Genomic DNA, 26,956 nt, shown 5'->3' with positions numbered 1-26,956 from the left:
ACATCAGAAACTCCAAACTCAACACATATTTTATTGGCATCACACATCAAACATTGTTCATATAAAGAGGGAATGTATCAAGTATAGACTATGAAAGTGCAAATAGCTTTTCAAGGATTAGTTGCTTTACAATAGAAAATCTCAATAGTTAGAAAATGTTATATGCCATTTTAAAACAAATAACCTGGACATTAGAAGGGAAATTTAAAAAAAAAGAAACTTCCACTTGGACCCATTTCATGCACAGCATTCTGTAACTGAAGGGTCAAATACGTCTTCTTCTTCTTCTCGGCTTCGCCCATCGACATGGATCATGTCCCAAGTTGGCTCCACTGACCTTATGGCACATAGTTTTACAACTTTTAAGACACATTTCAATCACGTCAGATTTAAGGTGGCTCCAAAATTTGCTAAGATCAAAAGAAGTGATTTCAAAGCAGACATTAGTCTGTATAAAACATGATTCCATCTTTATCCTTAATTGCCAAATCTTGCTCATATTCTACATACTGTACTTTGTGAATACTAATCAATGCGTCTGCACTCATTAGTTATTCCAAATCCATGATCCTTTATGAAACATTTTCATTCTAAATTTAAACAACAGACAAAAATAAATGTATATTGCAACTTTCTCCCACTTTAGTGTCTTCTGGTTGGATACATGGACACAAACAGAAGGTCAACCATCATTTCAAAGTCAATACAATGATTTCGCTTTCTAAACCACAGGCAAACCTAGGGCACAATTCAGAGTTGGTGCATTAAGTAGGACTGCTTAAGTCAAAAATCCACAGGGGAACGTTTTGTGTATTTAGAGTCGACCATAACTCCATTTCTGGGCAGCAAAATCACACTATTAATGTGCAATGTGTTACGTTTAAGGACAAAACGATGTGAAAAACATTCAAATGACACCAGTGAGTGCAGTGTAGTGAATAAACACAGCTCAATGTTTGGCCCTAAGTGGGAAGAACAATGACATTTTCATTGTCTGCTGGTTGTCTTGGTGATATATGTGTGTGCAGCCGGACGCACTGCTCACATTTGGGAAACCAGCGATAGCAAAATAAAAACCCCACAAAACTTTAACGCACCATTTCTCTGCTTTAGTAATTCAGCATTGCCCTTTTAAAAAAAAGCGACGAAGGACCGGAGAGGGAATAGGGATCTTTTTTCAGAAATCCTAGGCATCGTTTGGATCGCTTATCCAAAGATATCTCTGACTGCTCTGTAGGTTGGTTAGTGACATTACATGCAGTCAAGGTCGGCCATTGCAACTCACTAATTAAAATAAATCAGCATTTCTCGTAATTTTTGTTTTTTTAATAATCGGTACTTCCCATCACTGGCAAGGTGATTTAACTTCTCAGTCCGTTGTGGTCAACGCTCTTGCTTTCCTGTGGTTTGCGTCCGTGCGTTTCCCTGTGAGCTTGGATATCAGGCAATATAAAGGGTTTTTCGGATGTCAATGCTTTTAAAAGCTCCCGTCTGGATGGAGTGGACTCTTAGGGGAAACTACACCCCATTCACATAATTCACCCGAAAAGGTGCTTAACACCTCTGGTAATCCTCCATATCTCAACTCTAAATCAGGCCCCAAGTGTATCAAAGGGAGCAAGGCCAAGAAACCCTACTGCATGACACAGCACAATCTTTTTTAACCATTGGTGTACGAGATTTTATGAAAAGTGTGACAATCAGTTATCATTGATGCCAAATCATATTAAATCAGTGTTATAAACAATAATATAAGGTGACAATGGTGCTACAAATATTTAAAAAAGGAGAATATGCTGAGTTCATGTTTGCACACTGAAGAACTTTTTTGTGAGAAATTACTTTAAGGTAACAGGTGTTTGTTTTGTTTGTTTACAGTGTAAATACTGCAATAAGCACTCAAAAAAGAAATGTGTCAAAAAAGAAATACGGTGATTGACATAAAGGCACTGTGACTCTAACTGTGTAGAGAACCATTCAAAGACATGGAGGCTTGAAGTGCCTGAGCTGTAATACACTCCACGCTTGACCCGGCAGGTTTGGGGATCTGCAGAGCCGTGAATTACTCACCCATATTACACTCTAACAAAAGTACCCAGTGACCAATTACAGAGGCTTGATTAAGGACTTAACAAATGGGGAAGTGATTGCCTTTCCTGCAGTATGTAGTTCGCTTTTTTCTTCCCCACTTCACATCTAGCCACGGCATGAAACTTCAATTAAAGGAAAGCTACAAAGGAATTCAGTAAATGCAGCTGTAAACTGAAAGCAAATTCAGCAGCCTTTGTTGTGTTTGAATTTCACACAGTATTTCCAAATGAAAGTGCCTTGAAATTGCAGCCTTCAGATCAAAAGTCATTGTCAATTCCATTTTCAAATGTTTTTATGCCGGCCTCCTACTTCCGTTCATGTAAATTAACTTGTGTGAATGTTTCACAAAAAGTGACTATGTGACCGCTACGCGCTAAAACTACAGATGTACACAGCATAGTGTGAAAGTATCTAGGTTGAAAATCTCAAAGAAATGATGGCTCTCCGACTGAAAATTTCACATTATAGTTGCGTTGGGTTGATGAGATTGTAAAATGCAGGCACAATTTGCTTTAAAGAATCCACTTGGTGAATGCAAACTGTGCTAGTCAGTGTTTGGCACCTATAATGTAGACAGATATGGAAAGGAGGGAGGACTGTTTCCCAAACTGCACTCTACAGATCAGAAGTATTGGAACCATTATGAATCTGCTCAACGCGTACAGCTGAAAAACATCCCTCACACATGATCCAAAAAATACAGTAGGCTTTTACTCCAGTGAAAAAAAATATATACCTGCAGATGTACTACGCTAAATATCTTACCTATCAGGATTTTAGGAAATAAAACCTACTTTTTCATATTCTATCTGTACAGAATTCATTTTAGGGAATATATCCATGAAGACTGTTCTCAAACGCAGTCTCTCCTTCAGCTAGTGCGTTCTTTCCAGCAGGGGAGGGGAGGAGCCTAACCATACAGCAAACACAGGAAACCGCTCTGACTACAAATACAGGCAAACTGCTTGTACTAAAGCTACAAGTCTAAATACTTATTCCCCTTTTCCAACCAGCTGACTCATTCTTCATTATGTGTACATTCAGTCTGAAAAGACAGACAACATACATATTCCTCTACAGTGGTTTTGGCCTTCCGGAAAACCCTGCTCCTTCAATCGGATCACACCAAGTGCAGTTGATCCTCCCACTCGGAGGAGCTGCTGCTAGGCAACTCAGACACCGAGTCGCATTGTGGAGTGTCTACATGGCAGACCTTTGCGCCTCCTCGCTCAGCATGGCTGCCCATGTAAGGTAGCGACATGCTATCTAACCCTCCCAGATCTAACTGGTTGGGCCTCTCGGGGACGCCACACTCCTTCTCCTCTACATGGCTCAGTCTCTGTGAGCAGAAGCCGACATCTGACATCACCTCCTGGTTTTTCTTACTTTCGGGGTGGACCATGATCCCTGGTTTCTCCTCATCTTGCAGGCACCCTCCTCCTGCATGGGGCATGTCCAGGTCTACATCTGTATCGGTGGAAGTTGATGGAACAAGGGTGACACCCTGAGGGTTCATGTCGTGGAACCAAGCCATGATGTTTCCCAGCAAGTTAGCATTTGCTGCCGCTGTAGAGGAAGATGATGGGTCATGGCTGCCACACGTGGTTGAGTCTATCGTGTCACTTGATGAGGAGAAGAGACCTGTCGACGAGTTCCTTACACCTGGAGCTACCGGTATTGGCACAGAGTTCCGGTGGTGACTGTCGCAGTGCTGAGAGGGGAGCGGTGTCGGGACACCAGCAGCAGCAGCAGCAGCGTACTGACTGGTGATGTGGACATTTCCAAGTCTAACCAAGTTATCTCCAAGCTCCAGTAGTTCTGAGCTGCTGAGCGAGGCTCTGGGGAGGATGTCCACACTGGGACCACTTTGTTCAAACCTCGAGGGCAGAGAGGTGCCAATGGCGCCAAGCGATGCTTCATTGGCAAGGGCCTCGTGGTTAAAGCCGGCCATGGCAGAGTCCTGGAGTGACAGCTGAATGGCCAGTAAAATGTTAGGGTCATCGTCATCCAAAGAGCCAAAAGCCTGCAAAAGATCCCAAACATATGTACATTTTACTTTTTGTATGTTTTATTTACAATATATACGGTGATGTGAAAAAGTATTCAACCCACTCCTGATTGTTTCCATTTGTCTGCGACACCTAACACCAGTTTTAAATGATTATTGTATTTACTGAAGCAAAAAGGTGAAGTAACTCACCATCAGATGATCGTGCCTATGTCCACCTCCAATATCCTGTGGGTCTTTAGAAGAGAAAAAGACAAAAATACCCAAATTCATTAAATGAAAAGTTTACTGCAGCACTTAAATGGAAATTCAACTCACTGCAGAGAATAAAACATTTAGAGAAATGTTTCTTTCTGTAAACAGTGGAAAATTATCAGGTAATGACAAAAATGGCATTTACACTATTTTCAGCTCTCAAAACTCTAGCAATAGCAAAAAAAAACAAGCGAGCTGGAGAAAACTAAATAGTTGGGAGTGGTTTCTCGACAAATTACTGTCTACGAATAATTGAGGGTGGTTTTGTGCAACATTATGTATTCTATAGTTGACATCTCTATTCCCTGCATAGGTTGAATAAATCTCCCCTGTAAAGAACAGGCTCAGAATAAACATTTTCTATGCATAAGTAAGATAGAAAACAATCATGTATGTATGCTCACACATTTCTGTTACTCGATCATGTAAATGGTTTGGTGTTTTTCTCCATGTAGAACGAAGATTAGAATGCACTGGAGGGATCTGAATCGGGGCCATTGAGGTCATGCTAATGAAACTATGATAGTCGTGTCACATACACATTTTACCTCTCATCACATTTTCATCAGTTAAATTCCCTAAATGGAAAAGGTGTATAAGATAATCAGTTAGTGACGAAGTTGATGCTGCTGAGATATGAACACGCAGTATAATGAAAAAATAACAAAGCAATGAAGATTCCTATAAGCCACAAAATCCTCCTCCATTATTGAGAAATCAAAAGTGAACCCACTGATTGAGAGCACAAATGCAATACCTAAAGTGCTGTCGCTAGGGTCATCAGGGTCGGATGTGTTGCTACGGAGACTAGACATGTCGCCTCGCCTCCGCTGCCTATGTCTCCGTCTGTACTGGAACTCTGCGTACTCCTTCAAAGCAACACAAGAAAACTTACATTCAATCATACATCCCCATCAACAATGGTAAGTTGGTGTTTTTTCCCGTTGCACTATCATCCACAAATTCACAAAGTTGTACAAATCCAGCTAAGTTATGTAATATAAATGAAACGGATTGATTTAAATACCACACCATTTGATTGTAGAGTGTTTCAAATGGGAGCTACAGACGGCTTCAACCCCCTAATATACAGAACAGGCCTTCAATCATTAAGCTCCAGTACAGACTGAATCCAAGCAGAACACACACTCAAAGGGCATCGAAATGAAGAGGCACAGCGGCATATTTTAAAGCCAAATTCAGAATGATTTAAATATAAATGATTTGGCCAAGCACAGTGGGCTTTCAGTGAAGCAAACCTACATTTCAAAGCTGCTTTATAATATGGTTGTTGTCAATTATAATTAGATTGTAGACTATACTGATACTTTGCATCTGCATACCAAACACCTGAAGAAAGTATTGACAGGCAGGCGTCTTACACAAAAGCCATCCAATCGCACTCATAATCAAAAATCTGTCACCTAAACTCTGTCTTTCATCTTCCTCCAGCTCTAAAAATAGCCCACAATAAAGAGGTGTGCCGGCGTTGTAGGAGCCATGGAGAGGACCATCTGTGGCTGTGCCTGAGAGGCAGTCATCATGCTTTGATTATTACTACACTGTTCCCATTAACTACTGCAGCTGATAGACAGAGGCACTTCATTAGAGAACAAAAATAAAAACCTAATTTTTCCAAATGGTATGTCTTTCAGCATCTGGTGTTAATATTAACCATTAACTTGCTCAGAGATACACTTGGGCAAATGAATAGTTGTTGGCGATGATGAGATGCATTGCAGGCATTGTAAAAAGGGAATGTGTGAGATGATTATTCCAGCAGAATTTATATTGATAATTTTATAGTGTGTTCCTATCTTAATCAAAATTCATTCTTTTAGCTTGTGTGCTTGGGATGTGAGTCAAATATTTTATGCATGGAGAATGTTTAGGGCTATATCATTGTCATCGAAGTGCCAAAACACAGATAGTATTCCATCTAGATATCTACATCCAATTCAGACCAATAGTGACATAATATATTTCAATAAATCTCTTAAGGGCACAACTTTTTCGATAGTTCAAGTTTCGATAGTTCAAGTTTCGAGTCAACCAAAGAAGATAACCCTCATCGTCAAATCTCTGTGCTCTACTTCCAAGTGAATCCTAGTTCAGTTTGAAATGAGAAAAAAAATGGAATGACAGCACTCTGACCCCCACCAATCAACTGCAATCCACATCAAATGTATTACGGTGTTGGTGCACTTCTTTTAATGCAATGTATAAAAAAAACTAACCAAACCAAATCCAAACAATTATACACCGAGTGTTAAGAGCAACAGGCAATGAGAGCAGTTGCTAAATATCCTCTGTTCATTGGTAGAAATTAAGAGTAAAACATCACGGCTGCCCTGTCTAAAGTTCACTTGCTGTTGGTCTGAATTGGAACATACAAACAAAACTTACAAAGGTCCAGACAATGAAATATTTGGCAATAAATAAGTGGTACTACTGTTGAACACTGTGAATATGGCGTGTGGAGGAGCTTGGGGGTTGGTTTTGCTTCACTCTGCATGATGCCAAACAAGTAGAGGATGTGTAGTCCTCGCTACCTTCTGTTCTGGAGTGGTTTCAGAAAGTTGTAGTATTGAAAGCACCTTTACTGACTAAATGCACCATTAGAAAGCAAGTCAATGATCAAATCATTAGGTAGTCGACATTTTAATGACCATTAGTGTTAACTACAAATGTCTGTAACTAAAGGGCAATGATGGGGAGAAACCTGGTTGTGTTTGACAGAATCTTTCCAACTGGGTGCCCAGGGAAAGCTGAACCATCTGGCCCACCCAAATGTGTTAAACAAAGCGACAATCATTTGGGTCATCCTGTTTTATCAATGCTGTTACATAGCCAAAGTCACAGCGGCAATCTCATAGTAATTCTTAAGAGCTTACTATACATATTTCTGTATAATGAAGACTATCCACAGATAAACAGAACAATCACAGAGGTTAAAGTACAATGTGATTAACCACTCTCTGGTTCACAACTGTCTGTGTGGTTTCCCTCTCCAGGTACTGTTATGAAATGTGATCTTACCTCGGGTGATGCAAAGCCTAAATATTCCCAGTCCCATGTTCCGCCAGCAAAACTGCAGGTAATGAAGAGTCAAAGATAAGTTTACCCAAATACAAACTAAATTTCATTTCTAAAATAGTTATAGTACCATTTTCACAGGTGAGGTTAGGTTATAGCTAACTTTGTTTTACCTGCGTCTAGGGGCCTCGGGGGAGTCATTGGGGGCCACTCCCCTGGCTACTGAAGCCAGGAACTCCTGCCTTTTCTGCTGTACCAGACAAGCTGCACGGATGATCTTGTGGCGTGGAGTCCGCAGGTAAGGCCGGTTCACTTTTTGTGCCAAGTCCTCAGTGACGATCTCTAGGTCCGTCTAAGGGTGAAAACAGAGGTGGCTGACAGATTAATTTAAAACAATATCAGTAAGTAAATGAGTGGCATAAGTGCACACTCATTAAACATCAATACACAGCTCCATCATTAAGCATTACTTGCCCCATAGTCTAATTCAGGGATGCCAAACTGGCTATTTCAGGTACATAGACTTTCATTACTGCCCTAAATATTAATTGACCACTTCTCGGGTTCCTTTTATAAGATAAACTGACAATAAAAGAATTCCCAAATCCATAAGTACTTAGTCAAACCTGTGTGAGGCCTGGGCATTGATTTTATTGTATTTAAAAGGTATTAAAATATCTGTATGCATCACCACAACATCTAAGACAGCAGGTAAGTGCATGCTGTTTCTATTATGGCCCCCATAATTATTTAAAACTAATTATTTAACTAAAGCTCTCAGATGTGCAGGAGTAAGTGTGGCAGATTGTGAAGTTCATGAGGTGGAAAGTTTCACACCTCTAAAGGCCCATATAAGACAAGCTGCTGTGAAAGTTTCTCTTTTCCAAGTAAAGAGGACTGAGACCTGCATAAGCTCGTAGATCTCTTTCTTTGTACTTTTGGGCTCCAGGAAGAACCCATAAGGATAAGAGCACTTGAGGATGCGGCGAGTCTTTAGTAGTTCTAGGACAGCATCTTCAATGAAAGTAGTGTCAGGTGGGCCTCCTTCCCCTAAGAAAGAAGAGAGATAAACATTAAGCCTGGATGAGGGATAGATCAAAGTCAGAAAACCAAAACTCAATGCCCGTTTTATTTATACATGTTTTGAGAATAAGAAATGGCTGGGGAGTGGAGGCAGGAGTTGTGCTACGTGCTGGAAATGCAAGCATAGAAAGTTCCTTTATTTAGGCACACACAACCAAGTTTGGATCATAGATCAGCACGTACAATTAAAGGCAAAAATGCCATTGACCTGTAAACATCCATGGAATTGACAAGAGTCCGCCATTATCCCAGTACACATGGTTTGTGGTTTCACAGTATGAGGCAAGTCCGCCCACTTAGGAAATGCAAATGGAGGCAGCAAACCCCCATTTAGAGATTTAAATGCCTGGATAAATCGATCTACAGCTGCATAATCTCGGTCTGCTACCCGGTAGTCAGCACACTTCAATTTGTGCCAATTGTAATTCACTACCGTCATTGAATACCTTGTAACATATGCTTGTTGAAACTATACCCTGCTACTATTAACACATTATTAAGTATTATCATTATTGTCCCTTTGGCCTGCCAAATTTCACATCATAAGAATAGATTAACATGTGTCCAAAGGTACAATAAAGATTGTTACAGCAGACTCTGGACTCACTTCCACTCAGGGCTCGACTGAGCTGCTCCATCTTCTCTTTGGCTGTTTTCAACAGGCGTTGCTCCAGCTATAGCGGCAAAGACAAAATGGGTTATGATAAACTGTAGTAGATTATGCAAATTCGATATCATTGGAAGTCAAAACCAGCTCTGTTTACCTGATAGCTGTGCTCGTGGTTCTTGAAGCGTGTGTAGTAGTGCATAAAACGGTCGAGTTCCTGAAAGCCCTTGTGTTTCTTCTCTGCCTACAAAACCACAGTGAGACAGCAGTTATGGTCAATAACCTCTTGAGCACATTGTTTTGCCCCGCAGCAGAAAACATTTGTATTTAGACTGACAGCAGAAGTTTAAGTAAAACCTGTATTTTGTGAGTCAGAGGAACGCAAGTGAGCTAGAACTGCTGTATTGTGTGTGAATGTATGTGCGTGTGTCTGTGTGTTTGTGTGTTTTGTTTCCAATTTGCTCAAGGGACCACACATAGAGTATGCATTAACACAATGTTTTGGTCTGTTTGCATATGTGGATAGAATTTCCCTGGACTGTCATTTCATTTTAGAGTGGCTGATAATTATTTTATACATGCGAGAGCTGAGACTAACAATATACATATGTGCTTAAATGTGTATGTGCACACCTCTTCTGTCATCTCCTTCGACTGTTCCTCCACCTGTTGGATGACTTCATAGCGAGTGCATCGGTAGTAGCCTCCAGTTGATGAACTGTGCTTCTTCCACTCCTCCAGACAGATCCAGCAGAAGTCATACTTACACTACAAGGAGAGGATAGAAATGTTACACCTTTCATTTAAACAAATTAAAATCTGCGTTGGTCGACCATCACATCAAAAATGAGGGCAAATCTACTGCTGGTCCAGCTGTGCTCCAGTAATTTACATTTCATAACAGACTAAATAATTTAGGGCAATGCTTTTTATAATTCCATCAGGGAGATTAAACATGTTACACTAAAAAATAAAAGACAACTCACAGGCCTCAAAGCAAACACCAGTATTGGAGAATTGCCTCATAGGTGTTGTCAAAATGCAGCCTGTTGATTGGATTGTTATCAACAAATTACTGTATGTAAAAACTGTATTAGACGAAGAGAATGCTGACTGCATTTCTCTCAGTATTAGGAAGGTATAAATTTAAGTACAGTACAGGCCTGTAATGATGAAACCTGCAAAGATGAGTGTACATCACCAAGCCCTGCAGTTGAAAGCTCAGTTCATAGATAATTATCTATAGCTCTTCAGGGACAGGGTCTGTGCATGTGACTGAGGAAATCATGGAATGGCAGTTCAAAGGAAAAGTGATAGGAAAAGATATATCTAAAAAAATCTGTTGAAGAGTTCCTTCAACTGTAGCCCAGAACTCGACATTATTCTCAGTTTCAAGCATCTTCCTATCATTTACTTCCTTCACAAATGAGGGTTTAAAAGAGGACAGACTCTCTACCAAGCTGGCGGTGAAAACCTTATTGCCTTCTGCCACTAGAAGGCACTCAGATGACATTTTAGATCTGCAATTCCCATTGGGTATTGTAGAACAACAAAACACTACAACCACTCCAATCCACAGCCTATTTGGCTCTAAGTGATTTCTCTCCCCATGTCACAGGCACTTGTGTGTGTGTGACAAGTAAGAGTGCGAAAACACAAGACCCTAAAGGCTGAGGCCTCTGCTGTCCAGGAAAAACTATACTTACATGACACTTCAAAAGATCAGTACAAAATGAAAATGAGTGGGAGGGAGGATGAAAAACTGTGTAATAGAGAGCCAAAAGACAAAACCCACAGCAAAGGGAGTGAAATGGCAGTGAGAAGACAAAGTAATGTTCCTTGGCAACACTAAGTCCTGTGTATCTAAGCAACAGAGGGAAAGCCATTTCTTACCAAGTAATAACGGGTCAAGAGGTGGAACCCTGTGTGGCCTCTCAGCTTGTGAATGCTCCAATCCTTCCAAACTAACCTCCATCTCTAGCCAGCCTCTTTAACCAGGACTGGGACAGCAACAAGGCTGTCGCAGACACTGTAGGGATCCAGCCGCATCACTGCACCGTTGATGCTTTCCTAGCTTGGCCTGCCCTCCAGTGACAGTAGCAGTGAAAGATATAAAGTCAGGCAAAATGACTCAATGTCTCTCACAACACCATTTTCCCAAAGGACCTTAATGACCTCTGTGTCACTCTTTCGCACATTTCAGTCAGTAAGACAGAAGTGATTGACGTAATGGCTGCCCAGCCATTTGAAGGATTGCTGAACCATTGTGGTGAGGGCGTGTAAAGCCCTTTGAGAAATTACACGTGATATTGGGCTACACAAGGAAACTTGAATTGAGGATTGACCTGACAGCTTTACAAGAGGAAAGGCAATGATCATTAAAATCGCACAGATCGTTGGGAGGGTACATTTCATGCCTCTATTTATTAGATCATGTATGTGTAGCACCAAGTACACACTCAGACTGACTCTCTTTATGATTAAGCACAATAAAGCTACAAAATCCCTGTTGGGACTGGGAATGAAATCACCAATGCCAAGAAATTACAAGAGCCCAACACTGCCAAACCATCTTTAACTCAAAACCGGATTACTTCGTACAGCTCCTCTGTCATTTCATAGTTGTGGTAGATAGTGTCTAATACATTCATCAGGAACAAAAATGAGCTGGAATTGTTAGTTACCCAATCAAATACTGCAATAACCACACAAGTTAACCTTACCTTAGCACACTGCATGTGGTTGCAACCTTCATTTTTCTGAATTGGGGACTTGCAGTTGGCACAGGGTTTGGAGTTAGTCAGCAACCATAAGCAGTTGGCTGCATCCTCGTAAGCTTCGCTAACACCAGCCACTGCAGTGGGGGATAGGTGGTGGTGGTGGTGGTGGGGGGGGGATGAGAATGACTATTACCACAGCTTCTTAACAGACCATTTTAGTGAGTAGGAAATTGTCCTGCCTGACTGATGTAGACTGTGCATATACTTTGCTAACATCTCCCAGGGTGCTCGTACACCCACCAATCAAAATCTCTGGAAATTGAAGGTAAAATAGTTCCAAAACAAAATAATTAGTTTTATCTCTCAACTGTCACATCAACAAATTGGCACTTAGAAGAGACTTGGGGGCCATCTTAATCATGCATTAGAATGCCACAGTCCAATTACTGCTTCTAAACATGGAATAATTTCAATCTGTGGGTTGCTGATTTAAATTAAAAATGTATCATTAACATGTTGTCTCCGAGCTTAAGTGCTTGCAATTACTGAGGTTTAGACCCAGGCAGTTTATCCTGAAATCAATCAATCTATTACATCTCTAAAAATCCAAGTAAGTAAGGCGATTAGGTAGTAAAGTTCTCTGTTCTCATAATTATGTTCTTCTAGGTAGATCGATTTATTTCAGTGACTTTCAAAAAGATTAAGTGAGGAAATTAGACAGATTTCACAACTTCAAAACTATAAACATAGGTAAGCTGAATTTGACCTTTTTCCCCTGTGGCTAAATCACATCTTGTCATTAGTATTGGGCATACAAGCTCATACAAAAACCTGCATAAGATTGGTCAATTTAAGTAAATACTCACATTCCTCAGGTCTCATCTCAGAGACTTTTTGTAGCCAAAACTTCCAGGTCTCACAGTCACAAGGTTCATGGGCCTCTCCCTGACACTCCCTGGAATATACAGTACACAGACAGAACCAGAGATGGGCGCAGATTAATGTGATGCAGACAGACGACTGAAAATACAACACGCCATTGAGACAGACAAGTAAAATAACAAAGACAGAGGTAAAACAGGGGGACAAATCAATAGACAATTAACAAAACCTAAACACTGGGGAAACGTGGGGAAACAGAGTGACAGACAAGGAAGATGGAGACACCCATTAACGCCGACAGGCATCTTTTGTTTGCACCACATGAATTACTTAAAGCTCACATTGTGGCTCTTAAAAATAAGGAAATTTAAAGGTTGAGCCTCTGTGCTACATCCAAATCTGTTACCAAATCTCATGTCTACTGATTTGTTGAATGGACCTGACAGCAGAGCCCAACGGCCACTTTAAGGAACCCTGTAGTGAGGTGAGGTGCAGTGACGTGTGTAGTATTTGACGGGATGTGGTGCAGAAGATAAAGATAGGGGATTTGGGGATGTGTTCTTTACAGCACTGACAGCAGGTGAAGAACATCAGCATGCTGCTAAGCTAAGCTAGGAGGGCAACCATGAGTGGTGAAAAACATGTACACACACACACGGAGAGACATAACAAATGTATAACAGCTAAACATACCTTCATTTTCTAAGTGTAATTTTAAATCCTTATTTATTATTTTTATGTTTAACCTAATTCCAATTGTATTATTATTGGTTTTGGCTCTACTGTTTGTTTGTTTTACCGGCTTTTCCTTCTCTTTGCTGTATGTGATGTTTATGGAACGGACTATATAAGTGCTTTATAGATAAGATTGGTAGATACATCTACATCTTGCATATTCACACATACAGATATCTCAAGACTTGCAACGTAAATGTGTATTTAAAACAACGATACCTTCCATTTATATACAGTATATATTACCACTGTATATGATGTTACGCTGGTTACTGACCAACGACAATAACATGAAAATCTAAATGATCAACTTGTGGAAAACTCGCATTTAAGTATGTATCTGTACTGTGATTCTTTCGCCAATTACTGACCAGCAGAAGAGGTGGCCCTTGCCACAATCTACAGCAGGGGCCCTAAGGAGGGGAAAGCTGAGAGGGTCCGATGTGGATAATCCAGGGCCCTGTCTGTTCAGTCTCACCGCCCTTTCACACCCTGCTTGAGGACACCAGCGGATGGCCGGATTGTTCTCCACAAATGCCTGCAAACAAAGGTAACAACATATTTAAATCACAGGTTTTCACTGCAAATTTGTTGATTCCTAATTCACCTCAAAATACACGTTTGTGTCACCATGTGCTGCACTACAATGAGCTTGGTATAAGGAAAAGTTCAATGGGAAGTTCTTATCATAAAGCACCTGAAACAACTTGGCTAATTTGGACTTGCGTCCTAAATCAGAATCAGAAAGATACAAAACAAAATACTGTTTAATCCTTGAATTTATTCATTATTGGACACATGAATGAAACAAACACACTAACTATAATAACAGAGAAGGTCAGTCAGAGAAGGTTCAGGTTTGTATGGCAACTCAGAAAAGAGACTGCACATTTACATTTTCAATTAGGAGGTGAATATTGTAAGGAATAAAGACACTTTGTATAAATCCAAATAAAGTGAATGTCATCCTGCTGTACTTGGTTTTGACAAATTGGGAGTAGAAAAGTCAAAGCCCTCCCTTCAAATAGAGGCAATTTCAATAGCATTTAAGCTGCTAGATTCACAAAGCTAACAGTTTAAATGAGTCACCTTGTCACATCAAGTAACAAATTCACCTAAATTATAAACCTTGGGCTTCAGCACAAAGAATATCATCCACTCCCCAGCATCAGTTCTAGACTGTGTTGATTGATTCTCTGCTACTAATGAAAAACTGACATGCGTGTTTATCTCTCAGGACAACAATGTATACGGTATTTCTTCCCCCATTCTGTGTACTGCAGAGGGCACACTGTTCAGTCTCTTTGTCAATTCTACTATTTCGGTACCTTGATGTCAAACTGAAGATAGCGCTTGTCCATCTCCCGAGACACCACACTCTCTATGACTTCCACAGGGACTAACTGGAAGCAGTCATATGCCGGGCAGAAGATGTTGTGAGCTTCACCCTCCTGGATTTTCAGATTTAGAAACCTAGGGAAAAATAGACACACATTGAGATGTTTGTTATTCGATAACCACGTGCTCGGTGTTATGTCATCCGATGCTGTCTTCATTAAAAACATATGACAAAATGACAATTTGAACACGGCAAACATAACCAAAATACCAACCAAATGAATGATGACAAAAATCCTTAACCAATCAATAACACTTTGCTGTTTAGTGTCAAAATGATTAGTTCTCAAACAATAAGTGGGTCAGAAAAAAACGAGCGGTTTTATGTTAATCATAAACCGAGAAAAGAGCAGAAAAACACTTCAGCTGACCCTGGACTATTGTTTGAATTGGGATCGTATCTGCAATGTCAAGAGAAGGTCTTCAATCCATAGCAAAGTCTAAAGTTGAAATGGTTTGGATTTCTTATCCTTGAGTCAGGGAGGTGTTGAGTCTACCCTGTGGTCATTTTTAGTTTGTAATTATTGAATCTATTTTTTTAAATGCAACACAGACATGTTTCAGATATTTTGTTCTAGTTGCCACCAATGAGAGATGAGTTTTTTGTGGTGTAGCCAGAAGCGAAACAGCAACGCTCATAGCCACAGCAATTTCAGGAGTTGTTCAACATAAAACAGACAAAAACAAATGTGTTACGTGCAGCTAAAATCAGTCCTTTTTGTGTTGGTTTCTTCTCTGGAGCGCAGCGACACCTAGAGCCTTTTCTGTCTGAAATCAATCGCTGTGAAATGTGGCTGCTCCTGCCGCTACTTTTTAATCAGCTCTCTTTGCGGTGTGCTGATCGTAGCGAAGGCCGTCAGGAGTGTAAGCAGTGAGAGGCAAGTGTAGATCGCTCAACACAGTGCACATACTGCTTGTCATGTGAAACCAGCCTCAGTGTAAAATGAGTCTACAAAAGAAACATTAGATGAAAACACAACCTACCCTTCCCAGCAAGCTCGGCAGAACTCATGGCCACAGGACATGTCAACAGGTTCCTCAAAGACAGAGATGGAAGACATGCAGATACCACACTGTGAGACACAAAAAGGAGATAATGTTAATCAGCAAGATGTATGATGGCTTTTGGCCACTGCCTATAGTGTCTGTTTCTAGACAGTTTAGATAAATAAAGCCTGCAACAACAAACATGCATTTTCAAAATAGCCTTGATATGAATTTCTTACTGAAATAATCTATATGACCTGCACAAGCCTTCAAGAACCACTAACATTCATGCAGAGGACAAAATGACATCAGATTTAGTTTGCCATCTAATTTAAAAGTTGCAATGGGAAACCTACACTATTTTAATACAATGACATGGGCAAGAAAAGTTAAGTCAATAAGCCTCCAACCACACACAATGGTGACTGGTGCACAAAAAGCCAAGGCAAGTCCAAACCAAGACGATGACCTATCCTCACGATGTGACTCACTCTGATAACTGTTCTCATACCCACAGACCTTGGAGACAGAAATGGATACAAACAGACCCACACATACAGGCCTTGTTATAGCAAATGACAGACCCTAACAGTAGACACAAACAAGCCAGTGTACTTCAACAATGCAAGTATTGATTTGTGAAAGAGCAGATTGTGACATAATCAACTTACAACCTTTAAATGGCCTCTGAGCAAAATATGTCTATCGGCATATTGCGGTTCAAGGAATGCCTTCCCAGACCCAAAATAAAAGATATTGTCAGACAAATACAACAAATAATTTCTCATAAAGTTATTGCTGAATCACGGCAGCTTTAGCCATCACCCATCATAGTGTTAGTTCAAACACTGAAACATTGATCTCAGTTATCCAAACAGATCCCGGCCACTCATTTGACATCACTTTGCCTTCTCCAGTCAGTTTGTAGAAAATTGGTGAATGTGGCCATGAAGACATCCCTCACCATAGTAGACTGTTCTTCTGCAGGAATGAGGTTGATTTGGTCTGGGGAGGTAATGGAAGGGCGGGGAGTGCGTGGTGTTCGGGGTGAGGGGAGGGTGTCCCAGGTGTTGTAGCCACTGGGGGGCGGGTTGGGCATCTGGACACCTGAGCGTTGGCAGCAGTCCTCTGCATTGGTCATCCAGGCCTCCAAGAGCTTCTCTCTGTCCCAATCTGATGCAAGAAATAATACAAAAGACAAACAGTTTGATCAATTCATATGTGAACGCGAGACACAGGAAGTGGATGACAGTTTCAGACAAAACAAAAAGAGAGAAGGAAAAGGGAGGTTATAGCTGTAGGAGTATTATGCAATGGCGTACAGACTGACAGATACAATACACAAAGAACCCACAATAAAGCTAAAACAAATCTTGACAAACCATCTTAGTACCGGATCCCCAACTTTTATAGCCCAGGGCACAAAAGTTTGAGAAAAAGCAGCACAGATGTAGAAACACAAGGTGGAGTGTTTTAATATTTTGTAGTCTAATGGAAACTGTAATTGAACATTCATGGATAATAGTAATACTATCACAAGATTCCAGCTCCAGACTTTACTTATTTTTCCACATGATTCCTTTGTATTCAAAACAAAAAGATGTATTTTCTTGTTCCTTTGTCTCACATTTGTTATGCTTTAGTATTTACACTAATGAAACTGCCAAAACACCACATATCCTATCCCTGTGGTAAAACTTCATCTAAGCCTTTCAAAAATCCAACATAGACCTGCTGCCATCTGGTTTTCTGTTTTAGAATAGCTGCTCAATCTTATATCAGGTTTTACATTTTTTTTGGTAAATGTGGACTGAGTTGTAGACGGTGCCAGAGTACAAATTTCGCTCAATTCCTCTCTTCTAAAATAATGAAGTGACCCGGTCAGCAGTGCAATTAGGCCATTATCAGCCTGGAGACACGTTTTCACGCCAATCAAAAGCCTGAGACTGGCCTCATTTAGATAATGGATATTGAAAAAGTTTCCCTCATCTCTCTTCAATTAAACCTTACCAATGAGTATTATCCTATCTTTATGCTTTTGGCCAGCTACAAGACACAGAAAATTAAAGTGTCCACATATGGATTGTAAATTCCAAAATGATCTGACAGCCGACTGACAGGAAGGCAAACAAGAAGTGCGATAAGGATGCTGAAGAAATTTGGAAATACAAATTGGAAAGGGTAAAAATTCCCCTAGAAATTTGTACAAATACCTTCTTTTTTTTTAACTGATGTTTCCAATCACTATAATTCTGACAGGCAGCAGTCCCTTGATAGAGATGAGTAAATATAGCACCATTCTGGGGTCACTCCCCTCCAAGCACCAAAAAGTGTGTCTCACATGTAGCACACAGTCAGTGAGCTGAATGAGAATAGAAGTAGAGACTCAAATTCAAACATGACACATTTCTAAGGTCCTCAACTAACTTCAAGGTTAATCAGATCAGACCAGATCAATATGTATAGAAAATAATAACTTTGTTTTGGTGAGAGTGCAAGCATGTGAGGGCGCACAGATACCATATATCTGAGTGTTGCAATAAGTGGGCCATTCATTTTGAAAGGGTTCGAAAATCAAATGAAAAGGAACATTTTCAGTCACACGCACGCACGCACGCACGCACGCACGCACGCACGCACGCACGCACGCACGCACGCACGCACGCACGCACGCACGCACGCACCGCTTACCTTGAAGCAACCTTAGTGTGAGCTTTAACACTTGCTACACAAAGATGTTAAATGATTTACTGACCTGGTCAGCATACTATTTTATTTTTTTTACAATTTTAAGGCAGTAAAAAGCCTGTATGCGATCTTTACTACAAGTTGGAGTAAGAAATCAACACAGACAACGGGTTTGAGCTTTTCTCCACGATAGCTAAGAAATTGACAAAAGACATAATTAAAATGAAATGTTTCGTTATCATACTTAATTAATATACCTAATTAATGCTTGACTCTGCTCATTTGTAAACTTGCATTCATGTGTGTGGAAAGGAAGGGTTGCGTTTGGGCCATGTATTCAAGTATCCTAATTTGCACGTGTACAGTGTTCTTCCAACGTATTAGGCTGGTAGGACAGACCTCTGAAGTACTGTGTAGAGCAAGAGAGAACAATGTAAATGAAATTCATTTGGACAAGACAGGTACGGTAGTTCAGCCAATTTATTCATGACACACCAGTAGAGCCTAACGGCACTGAACTCTTGCACATTTTTTATGTTACACAAGGCCTTTCTACTTCTCGTGCACATATAATTTAAGAGCAAATTTATGACGACTGTTTTCAAGTCACTTGTCTTCAAGTTACTGGCTAAAATTGAATGAGCTTAAATTATTGCCGCACTTTTAGCATTTAGCATGCGAGTCTGAGTAGTAAGGGTGACTTTTTACAAATGAGCCCGTCTGTGTGCTTGTGTGTGAGTGAGATTGTACCATGGGCACGTAGCAGCGCCTCTGCAGTGAAGAGAGGGGCCTGCAGCATGTCAGCCGTCTCCACTATCAGCATGTCCTTCAGCCGCCGTAGATCTTGAGGCCTCAATCCCTCATACAGCTAAATGAGAAGAAGAAAGGAGGGGAAGAAGGGGGTGAAACGAGGAAGTCATAAAAGGTGAAAACAATGAGAGGGCGAGGGGAAGGAATGAGGATGAGTAGAAAGAAAGAAAGTTTGGGGTTTATTTTTATTATTCGTTCATATAAAAATGGCAAAGAGCTTGTGGTTTGTGATTGTGTAATTCAGGAACTTGTCTGGCCTGATCTTGCAGTGTCTCACTTCATGTTTCACATCGTGTTTTTATCAAAGATCATATCACAATTGTAAACATTACAGTGCTTAAGCTGTTCCTTTGCTGCTAACTGAGTCTCTTGACCTCCTTCTCTTGGGCCTTTCAATAACAAAAACAGCCAAAACCAGTTGAACGCTACACAAACTCTACACCCACAGCCTGTTGGTGTGTTATTTTGTACCTCTCTTTGGTCCAGGGCTGCATACTCTGCCTCTATACCCTCTGCCTCCGGGGCAAGAGAGAAGACCATCTGCGACTCTAGGCAGAGGGCCAGCTCCTTGTGGTGCTGCTTCTCCGCACAGTCACATGGAGTCTCGCGATTTTCATTCTCTGCAAACAGGTCTGCCTCTTTTTGCACCAGGAACTACATGGGTGGAAAGGAGAGGACGACATGTTTGATGGCAGTACACACGACAACTATGTAGATGGTCTCAGGCTCACTGGCTGTGCTATATGGTGTGATTACACCTTAAATAACTGACTTACTGAATGAAACAGTTAGGCTGCAAACTATCCCTTTAATTTGAACAAACATTGGATGTTTTTCCACCTTTAGAATCAGTACATCTTAAAGTGTTAGCTTGAGGACTTTGTATCTTAAACTATATGTTTACTTTTGTAAAGTTTGTGTGAATCAATGTGCTCCACAAGAATAAATCAACGTGTGTATTAAAATAGATATGTGTGTATATTGTATATCATCAATAGGCTTACTGGGGATGGGGCAATTTGATCAAACATGACGTGATGGAAGTGTTGGGCTCGCTTACTACTTTCTCTCACTGAGTGAGTGACTCAATCGATTTTGACTGAAAAATAACTACACAACTGAAGGATGATGCAATATCTCCAAATCCCCTCACCTCCATGCAGGTTTTCATGCCTGAGGCAGCAGCGTAGTGCAGGCAGGTGTTCTTCTTGTTGTCTGTGGCATTGATATCAGCTCTCTCATACTCTCCGTGGTCCAACTTTGCACCGGTCCATGCCAAAATGATTTGCAAGCAATCTGCGCGCCGTTGTTCGTCCACATAGGGCCGAACAATCCGGGGGTGCAGCGCCCCCTCTGAGGTCAGAATCTGAGGCCCCATGCAAAGAAGATGCAGAGATGTCTCGTTGTGCACGTTGCGCTTGTTAGGATTGCCATCTCTGCTTAGGAGGAAAGACCTAACAAGACAGACATTCAGAAGAAGAAAACTTTAATGTCAGGTCAAACATAATTTCTTTCTCTGTGCATTTAACCCATCCTAAATATGAGGAACTATGGGCGGACACAGTCCATTGCCCAAGACCAGCTCCACATCTCCAACCCATGGCCTTGGTCAAGGACATTAGCAGGACTACTTACCCAAACATTTTGCACATATTTGTGCAATAACACTGCCAACCATTGTGCCACTGCACCAGGACACCAGTGATTTTCAACTGCTTTCGTTGCCCAGAAACGTTTGTAAATTAGCTAAATACAATCTCTAAATATCTATTCTCTCTATAGTCTAAGGGTTTCAGCTCTTTACATGACATACTGCATATTCTACAGTTTTTCATCTTTTGCTACGATTTGGTTTTACAGATTCCCTCAGACCTTTCTGAAGTTATCTAGTATTTTTAATCAGGGGAGAGATATAAAAACAACTATTTATTAATAAAACTACTATATCTTTCGGTCCCAATCTATCAGACACTGATAGATTGGAACTGAGCGATATAAACATAAACACATGCAAGTTATCTTGTAGGATAGAGCTCCTTCCTATTCTGTCCCAGCGTGTTGCATTCCTAAAAGCTCCAACCAGATGGCTATGTGGAGAGACAGATGGGACAGAGACGTATATAGAGAAAACATGAATGCTATTTTTTTTCTTTCGTGGCAAAGCAATACAGCATTGGCTTGAATCAGCTGAGCAGCAACAAAGTCGTATTATATCGTCCCCTAGCAGTAATATGCATTAAACCACTGTACACTTTACCAGCACACTAGTAGTTACAAATGCAGGCTCTCTCTCCAATTCGATACATGTGTTTGTGGTTATAAATCCCATTGTTACATCAATGTGTCAGCATCACCAACTCTCTTTGTACCACACCCCTGTGTTTTGTGTGTGTGTGTGTGTGTGTCTGTGTGTGTGTGAGTGAGTGAGTGAGAGAGAGGTGGGATACTTGCTGTTTATGGATATTTTATTTACTGTTTGATTTCAGCTGGTTTCTGTAAAAGGCTGTTGTATTCATAATAGTTTTGTAATGGTAATATTGTATGCATGCAAGTGTACATGGAAAACTGGGAAACGGGCCGGTGGTGCATTTTGTGCGCAACACAGTCCCATTAGCAGGCCCGGCGGCCGACTCCACCCTGTGTATAGACAAACAAACAGCACTGACATCAAACAGCATCCTCGCTCTAGCATCAGCTTTGAGCTCGCTAAACCGCCCGGCCGTTTGGAACTTGGTGTAACTCAATGTACTGGAAATACAACATAGATCCACAGCAGGAAAATAGGGCACAAAATAAATTTGCATGACATTAATCGCTGTCATTGAGAAGTGGAAGAGCAAAAACAGCATGTAGAATCTCTTTGAGGCTCCGTCATATGGAGCAAAAAACAGAACTATTGCGATAAGATGCAGAAATTAAATAAATATCGACAACCAAATCTAATCAGAACACAATGAATGAAAAGGATTCCAAGCCGTGTTACTGCAGATATGATGTTACCATGCTGGGCAGCAATCTGGTGATGACAAGAAAAAAGTCACACACATATCTGCAATCTAGATCTACTGTTTAAAGATTATTTAGGTGAACACCAGTCCATGTTCAAGTAAAATGTATTCTAGCCTTCTACGGAGATGTTTTAGCCTCATCCTTTTCAAGTTATGCAGTTTGTTTTTGTTTGGTTTGATTTCTTTCCGGGCCGTATGCTGACCTGAGTAGGCGTCTCATGGCGTGGCGGGCAGCGTAGTGCAAAGGAGTGTTGTGCTGGTAGGACTCTCCGTACGTAGAGTTGGGGTCCAGAGCCTCCTTGAACTGGGGGTTGCCGTCATACAGGTGGCAGGCCAGCATCTCGTCCCCGTTGATGAGAGCCTTACGGAACTTGGTCGCTGTATTTCCCATCTTGCTGCCCTGCCCTGGGTCTAAACTCAGACTAACACACCAGCCACTGAAGAATTCTTCAATACGTCCAACAGGCCAGCATTCTGAGTGTCCTGAAGAAAAGAAGAAAATAGGAGTTAAATTCCCTCACAGCCATGTCCAACAAGGTCTTGTGTGGAAAAAGATCAAATAAAATTAAACGAGCTAAAAGCAAATTCAAATATCGATTCTTGGAGAACTGTAGTTACTTCCTCCAGTGCCGCAAACATTTGATACCAGGTTTTGAAGAGAGCTGGCCCAACCGTATGTAAGCATTAATCAGCTCCAGTCTGTAAACCACAAGAACTGGATCTTTTGGGTTGACCGGCTGCTCTGCAACATGCTCTTGTGTCAGCATCACCACCTCCCAGTGTTTTGTGTGTGTGTGTGTGTGTGTGTGTGTGTGTGTGTGTGTGTGCGTGTGTGTGTGTTTTAGGTAAGTCCACAAAATGCCAACACAGCTTATACAGAGAAAAGGACAAGACATCCTCCAGCATCACCAGGAGCTTCCGCTTCTCCCTGCCAAAGCTGCTCTCATCCCACTGAGGCCAGGAGCCATCGCGGAGCAAAATATTCTCAATCATTGAACAACACGCAGAGCTTCAGTGTTTGGCCTCCGCAGCACCATATGTCCAGGCTGTTTGGGCGAACAGATACTCTCAAAATGCTCTACGCCCTCGACTTCAACAACACATACAGGTACTTCAGCTTGGGGAAATAAGATTCTATGGTTGAAATGGTATCCAGGATTTTTTTGATTCATAAATATGTGTCTTGTTCTTGAATATAAATTTAAACACATAGATGTTCAGTCAGTGTCTCTGCTGCATGCAAGTCTCACTACCGTGTGATTCCTTGTAAACAGTACAGCCTTGTAGAAGACAAGCTTTCAAAAACAACATAAATACAAAATACATAGCATTTCCACAGTATCCGTGGAGCCGTAGATTTCTCTCTTCAAAGGCTTTTTGGTGAAACACATGGACTGACAATTAAAAAGCCAAGTTTCATTCAAAGGAGAATGTGCTATTTTCAGATTGTTATGTTTAAAAGGACTCATGGTTGTGGGAAGTGAGAGATGACAAATTGCAACACACACACACAAACACACTATATCCCCCATAACCCACATTAACTCTTAAAGTGTAATTCAACACTAAAGCACGGTGTCAGACTTGAAGCAGGTTTACGAAGCTTCAAAGTTCTCCAGTTTCCACCTACAGAATGCGGCAAGGCAGTGGTTTCCTACTCCTTAAACTTACTTACTTTCCAAGCACCTACTCAACACAATTGTGATCTTAACATGAATATGCACACTAAAATACAAGTTACAGGCGTTGAGGATACATTACAAGATGCTGTTTGTTTGTTTGTTTGAAGGTAAACATGCTTGTCCATCTGTATCTCTTGCCTAAAAGAAGCATTTGCCAATTTTGTTACCGAAATGAAAGCAGCCTCTTTGTTCAGAGGGTTATTTGAGAAGAGCTCCAATTCCTCTTTAAATATGTTGTTTCAAATATAACGACTTGACGAATACTTTTAAACAAGCACTCTTGTTTTTCTACAGTTCAATCAGCTGTTCCAAACCCTCAGCCTATGCAGTAACAACAAACTATTTCCAGTTTCTAATCGATCACATTCGAGGCGTCAGTAGCTCAGTCCATAGGGGACTCAGCTTGGGAACAGGTTCGAGTCCTCCGTATGGACCGAGAAAGTGGACTGGCAGCTGGAGAGTTGCTAGTTTGCCTCCGGGCACTGCCGAGGTGCCATTGAGCAAGGCACCGAACCCACAAACTGCTCCAGGGGGTGCCAGTATGTTTGGTGAAGTTTGTAATTTGACTTGCGTACACTTTCGCTTGGTCGTGCCCTATGGCAGACTTCTGAGAGAGACATGTAATGTCATAATTAACACGTCAACACAATCGACTTAACCCAGTAGGAGTAGATTTGAGTGTATTTGTGTGTTTTGGGCTGGAATGTGAGGACTATAAGCCAGATAGCACAAGTTAGCTCTACTAATCAGCTGGAGACAGAGACAGAGACGGAGACAACATGTAAACCAGGTGAACACTGTCCAACACTTGCTCTTTGCTCACGTTTACACAACCCCACTGATGGCAACAAACACACCACTCGATAAGTTCAGCCAATAAATGTGTAACTAAGTAACTGGCAACAGTTTAACAACACCGTCAACTAATAACATTGTGTCCTTCAGTAAAGCAGAATGAACTATAACGCAGTCTATGTAGCTTTCCACCTGTAGATCAACTTGTCTAGTTGGCAGTGTGTGTGTGTGTGTGTGTGTGTGTGTGTGTGTGTGTGTGTGTGTGGGTGTGTGTGTGTGTGTGTGTGTTACAGGCCTTTCCCCGTGTGTATCGTTCTCGCTAGCTCCAACTGACGCTACTGTGTTGTGTTAAAGGAGAAACAGTCTCTGCTAAAGCGTTGTTGACATTTCTGGGGACAACGCTCATTAAACACACTAACATTACACAACTGCAAAACGTCTCCGTGTGTGTGTTGATGAAATACACAACGCACAATGTTATTTGCGAGCTGAACGTTCAACAAAAACAATACAAACACTGACGCTAACATCTGCGTTGGCTAGTGACTCAGCTAGCAAAGCTAACCGCGCTGCTACCCAACTCGGCTAGCACAGTTAGTAAACTAGCAGTAAACAATGAGTAACAAGTATGAGGACTTACACGGATGATTCATCTCAGATGTGTGGGGAATTAGCCGTCAGTCGCCGGTAAAATAAACTGCGGTTTGTGGTTAAGAGCGGTATAGATTTCCCATAAATAATGAGTGTTCAGGGAAATGATGTTCCTGTCAACTCTCCGCTTCTCTCCACTGGTTGGCCGGGATGCCAGGTTTGAGCAAAAAAACCCGATGCACTGTACAAGCACTACTACATCTAAACTAAATCCAGTCTATCTAAATACATAATGACAACAAACAAATCAAATTAAATGTAGTATTAGGAAGTCACAGGGTCATGATGAGTCCATACAAATAGACTGTTGTAAACGTTGCAACTAGTTATTTTTTTAGCTGTAGTTTGCATTTAACTTCAGGAACATTACAGCATCAGTAACAACTTGTAGAAAGTTTTAGGATATGAATGAGTGACACATTATAACTACTACAAGCATTGTATTCCATAACTGTTGAATCCAGACTCTCTGTGCAAAAGCAACACATTTGGTATTATTTTCAACTCTTTAATATAATTTCAGTGATTTCGTTTGTTTAGCACAAGATATGTTTGGCTTATATTATTCCGTTATATAATTGTAGTTTTCTTTATTTACACACAAAACAGACCATACGATGGCGATGAAATGCAGGAATAACCAATTAAAGACGCAGTCCATTCATATTTCATAATTTTGAGACATGAACCTCTATTGTTTTGTATTGTATTGCTTGTTGTCATATTAATAAGATCGAGCAGGGGGAGTTGATTTAGCAGGAGTCTACCACCGGTAAACTATTGTAATGTGTGGTTACAAATACTGAACACTAGAGGGAGCCAGAGTCCACGAGTCCAAACATAACTGCCAGAACACTAATAAAAAAGTATCTTTCTAAACTACAAATCTTAATGTTTTCTCTGTCAATTACATACCTATATGTCTCTCTAAAAAGGGTGAGGATTTGCTTTCTTCTAAGGTCCAGTGTCGGCAGTGGTTTCTATCAGCTATGAACAAACATTTATTTCTATAATTAAGCATAGTAACGTTGTGTGCAGACGCAATGCATTAGTTGATATGTTCCTGTTTCAAACATTCATTGTATTGCACATACAGTATGCGGAGCCAAAGGTGTATTGAATTACAATAACCACACAGATAATCAATAGAACACAATTCATTTATTATCAAATATCTGAACATTGCAATGGAGGTATATACAGCATATCAACCTCACAGAGTGCACAAATTGCATATCAACAAGCCTTCAATAAATAAATCTGTAAGCAAAGAACTTCAGTGTAAAAGCAGACGCAATACACAGCGATGAAACATAAAACTGTTAAATAAATCGGACAACTAAAACAAATACTTTGGCACTTACTAAATTGTAACTACAGAGTTACATTTACACAGGTGGCTTATAAAAACAAATCTAAACCCGAGGAACAGGTAGGCTTCAGAAGGGTGGACTAAGGCTCCATTTGAGGCAGGTGATGCTGTGGTATGTTGTTCCATACATGTCTTTTGTGTTCCTTGT

The 26,956-nt window shown here is 40.8% G+C and overlaps 1 protein-coding gene across 1 annotated transcript; it reads right to left on the bottom strand.

The window, feature by feature from the left end:
• Window positions 1-14: 14 nt before the first annotated feature.
• On the bottom strand, window positions 15-25,580 carry ankib1b (ankyrin repeat and IBR domain containing 1b). The gene is made up of 20 exons (XM_076150261.1): window positions 25,426-25,580; window positions 22,512-22,791; window positions 20,454-20,754; window positions 19,772-19,954; window positions 19,241-19,358; window positions 16,767-16,975; window positions 15,800-15,888; window positions 14,746-14,890; window positions 13,789-13,955; window positions 12,667-12,755; window positions 11,804-11,934; window positions 9,714-9,848; window positions 9,238-9,324; window positions 9,081-9,147; window positions 8,295-8,440; window positions 7,564-7,742; window positions 7,394-7,445; window positions 5,112-5,223; window positions 4,292-4,335; window positions 15-4,114 (listed from the first exon to the last, which is right to left on the bottom strand). The coding sequence occupies exons 2-20, from the start codon at window positions 22,697-22,699 to the stop codon at window positions 3,212-3,214; spliced, it is 3,345 nt and encodes a 1,114-aa protein (XP_076006376.1). The 5' UTR covers window positions 22,700-22,791; window positions 25,426-25,580; the 3' UTR covers window positions 15-3,211.
• Window positions 25,581-26,956: the final 1,376 nt, after the last annotated feature.

This window comes from Genypterus blacodes, unplaced genomic scaffold, assembly GCF_046128005.1.
Source record: "Genypterus blacodes isolate CSIRO-AG114 ecotype Tasmania unplaced genomic scaffold, CSIRO-AGI_Gbla_v1 ptg000052l_1, whole genome shotgun sequence".
NCBI lineage: Eukaryota > Metazoa > Chordata > Actinopteri > Ophidiiformes > Ophidiidae > Genypterus > Genypterus blacodes.
This window is presented reverse-complemented; position numbering and strand designations above follow the sequence as displayed.